This window comes from Gopherus evgoodei, chromosome 10, assembly GCF_007399415.2.
Source record: "Gopherus evgoodei ecotype Sinaloan lineage chromosome 10, rGopEvg1_v1.p, whole genome shotgun sequence".
NCBI lineage: Eukaryota > Metazoa > Chordata > Testudines > Testudinidae > Gopherus > Gopherus evgoodei.
Genome location: NC_044331.1, coordinates 36009067 through 36022565, shown reverse-complemented (window position 1 = coordinate 36022565; position 13499 = coordinate 36009067). Strand labels below are relative to the sequence as shown.

At 39.5% G+C, this 13499-nt stretch overlaps 1 protein-coding gene across 4 annotated transcripts in view; it reads right to left on the bottom strand.

The window, feature by feature from the left end:
- The window catches only part of UBE2Q2 (ubiquitin conjugating enzyme E2 Q2), a 78463-nt gene that overhangs the window by 4622 nt on the left and 60342 nt on the right, over nt 1-13499 (bottom strand). For 3 of the 4 annotated variants that reach the window (XM_030578885.1, XM_030578884.1, XM_030578881.1), the window contains 6 exons: nt 10644-10728; nt 7667-7727; nt 5588-5678; nt 4830-4888; nt 3060-3108; nt 1834-1929 (listed from right to left, as the gene is read on the bottom strand). In XM_030578885.1, coding sequence (XP_030434745.1) covers nt 1834-1929; nt 3060-3108; nt 4830-4888; nt 5588-5678; nt 7667-7727; nt 10644-10728 — 441 coding nt within the window. The other variant, XM_030578882.1, reaches the window with a different exon arrangement.

The following is a 13499-nucleotide window of genomic DNA, read 5'->3' as shown; positions in this document are numbered from 1 at the left end:
CCTAGTCTTTTTTTAGGGGGACATGAAATATGCTATCTTAAGCCACTGCATTCTGAATCATGTACAAGTTAAAATTTTTCCACATAGTGCCAATACAGGCAAATATTAGGACAGTAATGGTATGGCTACACTGCAATAAAAACACCCCCGGCTGCCCTGTATCAGCTGACTTGTGCTTGAGGGGCTCAGTCTGCAGGGCTATAAAATTGCAGTGTAGACCTCTGGGCTCAGGCTAGAGCCTGGACTCTGGGACCCTGAAAGGGGGAAGGACCCCAGAGCCTGGGTTCCAGCCTGAGCCTAGACATCTACTCTGCAATTTTAAAGTCCCGCAGCTGACAAAGGCCAGCCAAAGGTGTTTTATTGCAGTGTAGACATAACATTTCATAGATGAATGACTTTTAGGGTAAGGGACATTCCAGGTGGATAGATTTAAAAAAGTCAACCTACCTAACGTGTTTTAAAAGGATTCTTACTGTCAAACTAATTAGCCATCTTCCACACAAGGCTTGTAATATTAAAAACCTGGCTCTCAGGGTAAGACATTCTTTTTTAAAAAAGTGGAGCAGGCAGAAGTAGAAATGGCACAGTTTGCATGCACTCAATATCGGAAATGGCTCCAGCATTAACAGGCTCACAAATTTGAGATGGTTCACAAATTTGTGCTACACTTTGGAGCTGTGAGGCCTAAATAGCCTGCAGACTCTAGCACTCCACTTGACCATAGCAATGCACATCTGATCAGTGTTATAATTTAATGCCCTAAGATGAAATTTAAGTTGATAAGAACAGCAAAACTGCTTAACTTTTAACAGTCAATGGACTGGACCAATAGGATAGCAGTCTCCTGCCACAGGGTAAGTAGAAGCAATAGGTAAAATGCATTTTAAGGGTGCCTACATGATCTAGTCTCCTAATTCATTCATAACTTAAGCCCTTATGAAAGGTCCATGGGACTTAGAATTAAGTGCCTAAGCCACTTTGAAAGTGGGATCTGGGTAAACATTTTTAAGAATACCTAACATGGTTTGTCTCTCTCATTTTATGGTGAATTACTAATCTGTTTCTGTGCAGGTGTCCCCTTAATAGTGGTAAGATCAGACAACTTTTAGAGTCACATACAAAGATCTATGATAGTTATTTCATTAATTTTTCATCCTTTATTAAAATATTTAGTGTTTACCAAAAAGCTTTCTTCAGGTACTTTTTCTCAACTACCAAGAGAAGGCAAAAAGTTGTTTAAAAGTTAGTTTGGATGCAACAATCTCCCTGTACCAGAGTGACATGCTCCAGAATCCTGCATAGGAATGCAGGGCTCCTCACTCATCCTGGCATGAAAATACAGGATGGATTCAGTCAGCACTAATCAGAATTTAAGAAGGGTTGGAGCCTGTCCTCAGGAGCACAGAGAACTAAGGACAGAGTGACAGAGCACTGGCAAAGAAAGCCTTAAGAAGAGTCAATCTTGGGAGAAAGTTCAGGCTGAAGTTTATGCTGCATTAAATTACTAACAGAAGCCAGAACGAGGACAGTAGGAGCTTCACCTGCTTCTTTTACCCTTCCATGTAAACAAATATTTGTCCTTTGGCTCACACACAAATTGTTTCCTAACAAACCCATAACATTCATTTCCAGCAAACTAGCCACAAATATACCAATATGTTTCAGCACACAAAAATGAATCAAAAGTTTATATGGACATTAAATTAATCTTAAAACCAAATGGTTGTTTTATACTTGAGCTTTCTATAAGAGTCAACATAAAATGCAAAATAAAACAAGTATCTACCCACAACACAAAAAAGTCACTTCAATAATTATACATAATATATTTACCTTATTGGCTCCAAACTGTACTCTAGCTTTTCCTTTGACTAAAGTGGCATTGATCTGCATGATGACCGATTCTATTGAATAGGCACTACTCCAGCCCTAAAGGAAGAAGGAAATACTTCTACAGAATATGTGCTTGTATTCTTACGCTCACCTTGCAAATCCACTCTGGAAAGTATGTTGCTTTTTGCTAAACTCTAGCAAACGATGGTATTTTTGGTTAATAGCTTTTAAAACTATAAAACAATTAGTTATTCCCAAGAGAAACACAAGAAACTAAAGTAAACTATGTTAGCATAAAGAGCTTGTAGGAAAAAGGAAAAAGCCAAGTTGCACACATTTCCAGAATCTGGTAAGACAAAAAACAAAGAAAAACACAACTACATTATAGAATTCTACTCATTTTCAGCTAGCTTTACAATAGCAATTACAGCTTTAAAAAAACTCCTTTTAATGACTCAATTAAGCAATTAAGTGAGCAAAAAGATCCTGTTTCCACACACATCTGGGCAGCCTCTCTGGCACTGTTTTACCTTTCCAGGGTTCACACAAGTCTCTAGACTTCTACACGAGCTATTTTTGTAGGGGAGATGCTGTCCACTGCAATCTTCTTTCCATAGGCAGCAGCTATCTACTCCTAAATTAACACTGCTTCAAGCAACATTCACCGAAGCTCAGCACCTGCACCCCCCCCATCAGATTTTGTGGGGCAGCTGCTAGGATAGAAGGTGGGGGAGGGAGGGGGTTCAAAGGAGCAGGACAAAATGATCTCGCCTTTTACTGAATCTGGGTCCCTCTCTCACAGACTCCAGGAATCCATCAAGTTTGGGGTGGGGAGAAAGAACAGGACTTCTTGTTTCCTCTCCCTCCCCAGTCCCTCCAGGGTGAAGAGGAAGATCTGATGGAAGTTCAGTAAGGTGACCCTTACAGAGCTCAAGCTTCCTGGACCTTGTTCCCCTATAGCAAGCATTTCCACAGGAGTGTATGATTTGGCCCTTTGTTCCTAACAGGCAGTGGTGTTTAAGCAAACATACAAAACACACCTTCTTATTACTATTCTTAAGAAATATTCTTTGTTCTAGTCAGGATGCTAACTGCTATTACAATCACCTCCTCCCCCCCCCCCCCCCCAACTAAGCATTGCACCCTTTCACCATTACTCTTGACAATTAAAAAACCAAAAAAACCACACACAAAGAAAATACAAAAGATTTTGATTTTATATTCACCTGTTTAGTAAGAAGTTCCATGCATAATGCACCCCCACCCAGGACATACCTAAAAATAAATGTTAGATTAGAAATTTTGAATTCAACATGGCTTTTATTTGGCATCTTTCAAGACCAGTTTGTAAAGAGATTACAATGCAGTTATACCCTCAGGCTGTTATGAGTTAACCTGTCATGCTGTTTGCTCATCTATAAAAAATTAGAGAGCACTTTCAAGGGCAATATATTGCAGTATGTTAGCCATATACATTTATTTATATAGAGCAGAATGATGTCTGGAGACAAGAGAAACTAATTTGCTTTGTCCAACCACAAGGGAAGTCTTAGTGAGAATCAGTGACTCAGCTAGTCTGGACAGTTTACACAGTCAGAATTGAAAAATGTGGCAGAGGGATGCTATTTTTGATGGCTCTATTGTGGACATAGTACAAATGGATCGTTTTTAGAGTTACTTCCAAAAAGGAATTTAACATAACTCCAGCAACTTTACAAGTATGTGCAATGGCCTCCTCTTCACAGAAGAGACAGGCTAGAGGGGCATTCATTATTTAATCTTAAAACTCACCTTCTCACGCATTTTGTCACTTCTAAACCAAATAACTCCCCAACATGCACTATACATACTGTGAAGTCACTCTGAACGAACATCAGCAATTCACAGCATGCCACGGCAACAAAGGGAATGGGATGGAGTACCACGAGTTTTAAGCCCCAAAGTGCAGACTGTTTTCCTTCATCTGGACTATCAGAGGCATGCTGGACACATTTCTGAAGTTGGAATTGTGTTACATTCCTCTCCGATAGTCATGAAAAAAATCTAGATTTTTAGAGCTATTAACCTTTTCTTTTCCAGCAATTTTGCACCAGGAAGAATGAGTTTAAGGAAGAGAGTGCGCTTCTAAATGGGTAATGAATGTGCACTGTTTTCATATTACTTTTTATATATTTGTGTGACAGCAGCAGTCATGTCTACAATTCAAAATTACTATTTCTTGAATTAAGGTTGACAATAAGTTACGGCAGAGTCAGAATCAGTGCCAGTTTCCACTAAATTCAGACTATTTTTTTTTTTTTAATAAGAATGTCACTTATCTTCCTGCAACACTGATGCCGAATTCCATCCCATCCCAATAAATATCTATAAGCGTCCCCAACACCGCCCAACTAATGTACTTCAGTAATACTCTAAAGGAATCATCCTTAGGAGTAAGGTCATCAAGTTAAATGCTTCTGGGCTATGCTTGCACTAACTTTTCCCCTAAAACTCCCCACTGTTACAGAGATGCAGTTCCCCCTGTGTGAAAGCCAGTATAGACTGGCCAGCAGCGTTATAACCACCACGTCATCTGCTCTGAGCACAGCAGGATTAAATCACATGGAGGTAACGACACCGGCAGTTATCCTTACTGTTACACCTATCATTGCTACCGCTAACATCAATAGCAGGAATTCTAGGGAAAAGAATTAGTGTACATACACACTTTGCAAGGTCACAGTGGACTAAACCAACACATTTCATATAGGCAGCTAGCTGGAAGCTACTTTAGCTCACTGATTTGAATTAGCAGTGATTGAGAAGCAAGCCTCTGTGTCTGTCTGATTTCCTGAGCACTGTCATAGTTTCTTGTCCTACAGCAGTTCATCAATATACATTGTGGGGTCTTGCCTTAAAATCCAGTTGCAGTTCCCAGAAATCAAGGGTGTCTTCAGCAGAGTTTCTACTACAAACCTTTTTATACGAGTTAAAAAAAACAAAAACAAAAAACTTACCCTCCTGTGAGCACAGGAGATACCACTCGCACAAAGGGTGGATCAAAAGGAAAATTATCCTGAAAACAAAGTATAGAGTTAAAAGCTATGCTGCAATACTGATTTCCAGTAAGAAAAGGATATTTCAATTTATTCTTTGGGAAATGCATAGTTTATAGAGTTAGAAAAGTTCAATCTTCACCTTGCATTCATGTAGAAGTTTACATTGCCTCTAGCAGAACATCAGCCTTGGAATGATAGTAATATATTAAAAATCGTATTTGTTTTTGAAAGCTATACCATCATCTTTCAAACAGAGCAGTGGTTCTCAAACTGTGGGTCAGGACCCCAAGGTGGGTTGCCACCCCCTTTGAATGGGGTCGCCATGGCTGGCTTAGATTTGCTGGGGCCCGGGACTGAAGCCTGAGCCCCACGGCCAAAGCCAAAGCCCAAGGGCTTCAGCCCTGGGCAGCAGGACTCAGGTTGCAGGCCCCCTACCTGGGGCTGAAGCCCTTGAGCTTCAGCTTTGGCCCCCCCTGCCCAGAGCAGAGGGCTCAGGCTTTGCCCTCCCCACACCCGGGGCAGTGGGACTTGGGCAGGCTCAGACTTCAGTCCCCACTTCTGGGGTTGTGAAGTAATTTTTGTTGTCAGAAGGGGGTCACAGTGCAACGAAGTCTGAGAACCCCTGAAATACAGCACATGGCCTATTACCATTTAAAATGGTTTCTACATCCAGACAGTAAAAATTTCCTCTCAGTACTATATTGATACCCATTTACCTTAAATGAGAAGTTGAGCAAAATGTATTCTACGCCTTCTTTTTCTTTTAAGACCTGAAGATCACTATGTAACGGGCTGTCAGGATCAACTCTAGGAATTAAACAGGTGGGAAAAGCAAACAGAAATGAAATGAATTATTTCGCTTTCCACAGAAGAGAAAATTACCCTTTAAGAGTTCCTTTATCTCCTTTAATGTTCTTGCAGTTTCAATTAACTTTTATAATTCTTAAATCAAAGCACAAATGCAGGTACACTCTGCAGTTGAAAGTAGCAGCAAGAAGATTCACTGTGATGTATCATGTTCTTACCATACTTATGTTATTCAAGGATTTGAAATGTAGACATAAAAAAAAAAAAAAAAAAAAACCACACAAACCCCTTTTGTTTGAAAATAGTAATTCATTTTCTCGTCACTGAAATTTGATATCCTTCTAAAAGTTAAATGCTTTTAAATGAAGGGATTTTTACGTTGTACTCAAACCTTCAATGTCTACTAACTGAACTAGTTACATTTGATGTATAGTGCAGAGTTCTAGATTACCATAGGTTTCAGAGTAGCAGCCGTGTTAGTCTGTATCCGCAAAAAGAACAAGAGTACTTGTGGCATCTTAGAAACTAACAAATTTATTTGAGCATAAGCTTTCGTGGGCTACAGCCCACTTCTTCGGATTACCATAGAATCAGAAATTCTGCGTCTGTGGCATTAGTAAAGCCGACGGTGTTTGCTATCAGCACAATTTCAACAACCCTGTTTATAAGCAGACACTGATGGCAGGATTACAAAAAAGCAGCCCGTTATCAGTTCTTGCAGTGCTAGGTTAATTCTACCTCAAGAACTGGAATCTCAATAAACTTTTTAGTAAGAACACAGAGAGAGTCCCTTGTAAGTTTGTTTAAATATGGACTGGATGCATCACGCACTTTGCTGAAGACCAGAGATATTCCACTGGAAGCCAGTAGCACTTCTCTGAATGCCTACAACCACACTAAGGCTATGTCTACACTGATAATTGAACGACACAATTGTGTCTTTCAGAGGTGTTAAACCCCCCAGAAAGACAAAAGTTTTGCTACAACAAGCATCAGTGTGACCAGAGCCTTGTCAGGAGGAGAACACAAATGCCACTCGTTGCGGGAGGAAGTTTTGATGGCAGAAGAGCCGACAAACAGTGGCTATACTGCCTGACTTTTAGTGGCACGGCTGTAGCAACACAGCTGTGTTGCTAAAAGCTGTTTAGTGAAGACAAGCCCTCAGAGAGGGAAACAAGGCTTGTGCTCATGGCAGCTGGGGGCGGGTCAGGGTTCCATCCAGAGAGGGTTCCCTCACTGCAGTTGTCCTGTGTCTCCATACAGTTCTGGGAGAACCTCATAGCAGTGTGATGGAATCCACTTCACCACTTCTAGGGGACAGATGTAACTAGCTTGGTTTGGGGTATGTTTTTCCTTCTTAGAGGTTAATCTGTAGGTTAGCATGTTACCCTATCACCAGGGATGATTTCAAGGGAATTGCTCTGGGAATAAGGTAAAAGATATATACACATTAAAAAGTATAGCTATGTCAGTAATATTGGCCAACATGTGCAGTAAAAATTCTAAGATTTTCAATCTTGTTAACATTTCATAGTTCACACACAGTGATTAGGACTGTATCCTGGAATTGTAATTTTTTCATTGTAGGCATATGTCATTGTTGAGCCATAAAAATAAAAGCTGCTAAAGCCAGTAAAGCAGTTCTGTTCTTTTGTATAACTCAAAAAGAATACCTATTTATTCTTCAAGTTAAAATATTATTCAGTATGACAGGTTCACCAATTTTGTAAGGGTTTGGGGAGAGAATCTTGGTGGTCAAAAATTATGGTAAAAGAGCACTGGTTTGACAGTGTAAATTCAGGCATATTCTGTGCCAGCTCTACCAATGCACTTCAGTTCAGTGTGCATTAATTCCAAAGACCTCTATCCAGGAAGGTTTCATAGTACATTCCAGCTAGACAGTGTCAATTCCACATTGTAATCTGTGTAACAGCATTAACATAGGTTCTTTAGGAGAGAGAGTGTTTTAAAAATAAATGTAAACTTACTTTAGAAGTTTAACGTGCCACTCATACAGGCTGTCATTTACAAGTTCCACTGAATAAATCCCTATGGAAGTATTAGACAAGACAAGTTATTAAGGAACCAGAATGTACTGTTCTGAATTAACTGTGTAACACCATCCCAAACAGATTATGTTTTATCATTAATAAGGAAAAGCATATAAAATCTATTATATCCTTTTAAATGCCTGACCAGGCCAGTCTGTGGCTATAAGCAAGGATTAATCTATCAGATACATCAAGGGATAAGAGCCACAATTCAAGATATGGTTATCTAAGGGAAACCATAAGTACTTTCAGAATAAGGTAGCAAAAAAAAACAAAGTCTCCTAATAGTTTCAAATGGGAATACCACACAAATCAAGAGTGTCCTTTCCCATTCTAGAATTTTTCCACTTCTGTTCTCTTCATATTTCCTAACATATATAGCCACATCTCATTCAATGCTAAACAGGCTTCATCTCCTGTATGTATGCACAAGGATTAGTATTATGCACGTTAATCCAAACCAACAATTTCCTAATTTGCAGGTGGGGGCTGATCCAATCAATGTTGCCAGAAAGGTAACCACCGAATAGAAAATAAAAAGGGGGTTGCTATCACAGTGGGTAGTGACAGACTCTCTAACGGCAGACCAAAAGGATGTCAGTCTCTGGCAGTCTGTAAACAGCATGATTTGAGACTCTGATCTGTGTATGTTTAAACTATTTATTGTACAAATTAGAGTTACAGAATATACTGAAAATGTGCCTGTTGCCTTACATAACTAAACTTCACCACAGCATTTTACAGGAGTCAGTATATTAAGTACAGGGAACATAAACAGTCAAGTAAACCTTTCACTGCATAAGACAAGACTGGTACGTTTTTAAAGATGTAATTTTTACATGGATTTAAAAAAAAAAAATCACATCATTACACAGGCAGGAATATTCTGAAGATTTTAATTCCAACAGGAGAGCCTGGTAACTATGCAATCTGTAGAAATCTCATTCCTTTCTGAAGGAAGATACAACTCCAGTAATCACTTCCACCATCTGATTCTTTGATACCAAAGGCTGTGATTTTATCACTGGTAATCAATTATAAGTTATTATTCTCATCCCTCTAACACCAAGACAATCAGTAGGGAGGAAAAAAATTATCTATGGGGCTCTCAGGCTACAGTATTTGACAATCACGTGGTTTCAATACTTTCACTCTAAAAAGTAGCATAATCTTAGCAAATTGTCCACCTATAGACTGGCATAATGGGCCAATCTCCTAAACACTTCACAGAGGCATTGAAATAAGGCACCCTGGGTCAGCAGTTGCATCTAAAATGACTCAATACCATTAAATCCACCTGAGACAGTGCACATGCATATTTAATGAAGACTTTAGCAACCAGGTTTCTTGCCTTTCAAAAGGATACTGCTCTTGATGGAAACGGCTTTCCTAAAATGAACCTGAAATCCCCAAAGAGACAGCAAAACACACTCCATGATTTAATGCAGATTAGAGCAAATGGCCTAACTGTAGATTCTTCTCAGCCTCACTGACTAGTCTGTGCTGGCTTAAAGGGGTAATCTGAACAAAAAGACAGTGGTGGATAGTGTCACAAAATGAATACTCGACAGTAGCATGTAACATGAGCTTAGCACTGTTCTGTATGATCAGATCTGTATTTCAGACCAGATAAAATATAGGAAATCCATAACAACATTAAAGTAAATATTCTGAAAGTGAGACAGTCTCAGACTGGTGGTCTTACTTGTTCAGTTCTGTCGTCTCTTAAATATAAATTAAAATACCAAAGCCACTGAATGAGGGTCAGGCACACTAGAATGAGAAAACTGGCACAGTAACTCAAAATAGGACAGGCAAAATGCAGAAAAATGCCTTTAGACAAAATCAGAGCAGCAATCATTCTTTTTAATTTATTTGAGAACAAGGCTTCCTATCCTGACAGCTGGGACAGGCATTTTCCTGTCAGACAAGCAAATCTGAAGACTTTTGATCAGGAATTGCCCCTATTCCCACCCTGACCTGTACTTGTACTCTTGTCCCTTGTGTGGGCAAGAAATAAGACATTAGGGCTAAGCCAGTATGGCTATGTTCTGCTCAGGAAGTTATAGTAAATTCATCTGCAGTAACAACCATATTATAAAACTTTTACTCACTACAGAAAGCGACCAGACAACACAATCCACTCACCCCATTGTTGTGCTATTTCAGGCAATTTCTATATACGGCACAAAGAGAATAGCCAGCCTTTATCTGACTAAGCTAATCTATTGGGGTAAAATGATCAACACTTGTTTACAAAATAAACATACAACCATGCTTTTTTCAATCGTTTGAGTAGTTGAAAGGGCAAGACGTGTATGTGTTAATTGTATGCATACAGAATCCGAGCATCAGAGTGTGTTATCAAAGGAGAACTGATAGATAAAAATATGGCTAAGACTAATTCTCACTTATTGCATTCAATAGAAAAGGGCTTTTGAATCAAGTACAATCCCTTGTGTGGCAGGAATATTTAAATTGCTTCAGATGTAGCATGCAGTACCACGTGACCAGGACACCACTGCAAGATTTTTGCCCTATGTACCTGGGGTGGGAGGGCTAGATCCCAAGAGATGCTGAAAAACGACAATTCCCACTAAAGTCAATGTGATCTATGGAGTTCAGCATCACCTCTAGACGGCACTCAAGCGGTTATATTAATGCTACTACTGTTAACATGAAATTGTATGTAGCAAAAAAGCCAGGTTAGAAAAATATGAAAGCCAGTAAAAAGAAATTTTACAGCTGGAATTTTTAAAAAAAATTCAAGTAATTCAACTTCAAAATCTAAAGCTAAGATTAAAAAAAAATGCACATAAAGTACAAAACAAAGAGCTATTAGCAGAAGATATTTACCAAGAGATAAAAAGCTTCTGAACTGCATTTCTAAGGAGAGAAATGTAGAATACTTTACCTGTTTTATAACTCTGTGATCTGTATATATCCCTGAGCTCTTTCATAAGCCGATCTGAAGCCTGGACTGACCCAGACACTGCACCCTAAAATTAAAAAACAGGCAACAGTTAACAGCTTCATTTGTATTACTAATGCTTTAAAAAAAAAAGCCTGTATACTCGCAAAGTCTATTCAACTCTATTAAGGTACCACAAAATGGTAGAGTATATTAATTTCACAGATCTAGCATTCATGCAAGTTGAGAAGTCAAGTACCGATGTAGTCAGAATCCCCAAGTCAGTCCCACAATCCTAGTTTAGCAACATTTCACATACTGAATAGTATGGTACATTGTATTTACATTTAACAAAGAAAACAGCAATACAAGAATATATACATGTGACAATGCTTTAGGGAAGAAGTGCAAAAGATTGCAGCAACAAATTTAAGGAAAAAACCCAAAGTTCCTTTAATGTAGTTCAGATAGAGTGGCTGCAATCCAGTGGTGCTTAGGAACTGTGCAGCCACAGTATCTTCAAAATGCGTACCAGTTTTCAAGGGCAAACAAAAAATACTAATGCTTCTACACAAAGCTGCTGGCTTTAAACATCTATCTTTTTATACATGTAGCTTGTTTTCAAATCTTGTAGAAAATTAGCCACGTCTAAATACATTAACTCCTCACTTAAAGTCGTCCCGGTTAACGTTGTTTTGTTGCTGATCAGTAAGGGAGCATGCTCATTTAAAGTTGCGTAATGCTCCTTTCTAATGTTCGTTTGGCAGCCACCTGCTTTGTCCACTGCTTGCAGGAAGGGCAGCCCAGTGGAGCTAGCTGGTGGGTGGTTGGAACCAGGGTGGACCGACAGCTTCCCCACCCCCTCAATCAGCTCCTCACTCCCCTAAGTTCCCTGTACGGCAGCTACCCAGCAGGCTAGCAATTGCAGCTGTTCCTCCCCAAACAGCCACATGCTGCTCCTCCCTTCTGCCTTGGAGCTGCTCCCCGAGACTCCTGCTTGCTGGGGAGGGGAGGGCTAATGTCAGGGCGTCTACCTCCTCCCGCACCCTGCTTACCCCATCTTCCATAGAACAAGGACAACACATGACAGAGGGAGCTTCCAGGCAGTAGCAGCTTCAGTCTGGTCTCAGCTTGCTGATCTAATTACCAAGGCAGTGCACTTTTGACTCCACTCTTCATACTGAAAGGGGAAAACATGCATCTCTCTCTCACACTCACAGTGTGTCTCTGTCTGCCTACCTCCTTTCCTGCTGCCTTGTACAGTAGAGTGCGAGAGTTAACCTTTGAGGGCTCAACCAACGGCTAGATCATTCAGTAGTAAGGCATTCCCTGGAAATATCCCACCCTCTGACTCCTCCACCTCAACCAAGCTTCACAACAGTATTAAATTGTTTGTTTAAAACTTATTGTGTGTGTGGGGGGGGAAATTTCCCAGGAACCTACCCCCCTCATTTACATTAATTCTTATGGGGAAACTAGATTCACTTAACATCATTTCGCTTAAAGTCGCATTTTTCAGGACCATAAATGCAATGTTAAGTGAGGAGTTACAGTATTTAAATGTTCACAGTTGCGGAAAATTATGGGGTGGTGGTAAAATAATTGTCAACCTCCATTGTTTGTGACAGATGCTGAGATTAAAAAAAGTTAAAGCTTTATCTTTGTTAAAACACAAACTGCAATATCACATCTCAATATACAAACTATATTATATCCTTAAATCAAACTTCAATAAGTTCTTAAGCAACTTTTTTTTTTTAAACTCTGCCTATCTGTACATTTCTTATATCAATGGGAATATATTTTGTCAGTTTCTGTGCACAGTGAAATATACTGATAATCTATCCTTCCAAGCCTACCTATACAGTGTACCAGTAAAGCACTCGTCGTGCAGACATGGCTCTTGTCTTTCAACCCAATCTATTATATTGTACCAGCGAGCACATTAGATGAAGAAAATGCAGGGGCTCTGTAAAATTGCCCATAAAATGTAACTGTTAATTCCCCTTTTCAGAAGTAATCAGCTCCTTAGAAAAGGGCTGTAAAGAGTATTGTATTATTGCTCACTTAAGACACACAGGAATGACATTTCAGATTCTTGCCTAGATTTACAAACCTGATACCTCATTCAAATGCCTCAAAACATGTGGGGGGTGGTCAAAGGGGTTTCTCCCCTGACTCCCAGCTTCTCCTCTGCAAAAAATTTCCCCACTAGTTGTTGTCCTGGCCCATCAGGGTAAGCAGCTGGCGCGCCGGGACACTTTGTTTACTTAGGTTTACCTCTGTGCCTGTGGACACTCGAGGTAAATAAACCATGTCAGCTCACCAGCAGCTTATCCTGATGGCCCAGAAGCCAAAGTTTGCTGAACCCTGAATTACAGGGTCATCTTATGAACGGGTTATAAAAATTTTCCATTTTTACTTATCCATCTTTGGGGGGGGGGGGGTCAGATTATAAGTGAACTGGCTTATAATCAAGTATATATGGTATCTACCTCTTTATGAAGCTACAGCAAACTAAACTGGATATTGTACTTCAGAGGGATTTTTCACCACACCTATTCAGTGAATTTAAAAATAATAAAATAAAATTAAATAATAATAATAATAGGGACTTATTTAAAAGCCTCTTCCTGAAATGGAGCACAAAGTCGGAGATAGCAAATAAAATGTGGTTTCACTCAAGTTACATTTCCATTAACAAGAGCCAAGCATATAGGCACACTTTTCAGTTTATTAGTAGCTGAACTCAGATAGCAGAAATCTGAATGAGTCTGATGGGATAAACTTTCTCTAGGAAATTGGCTATTACCTAAAACTGAGAGAAATTAATGGTGTTTGAAGATCCAGAGGATGTGG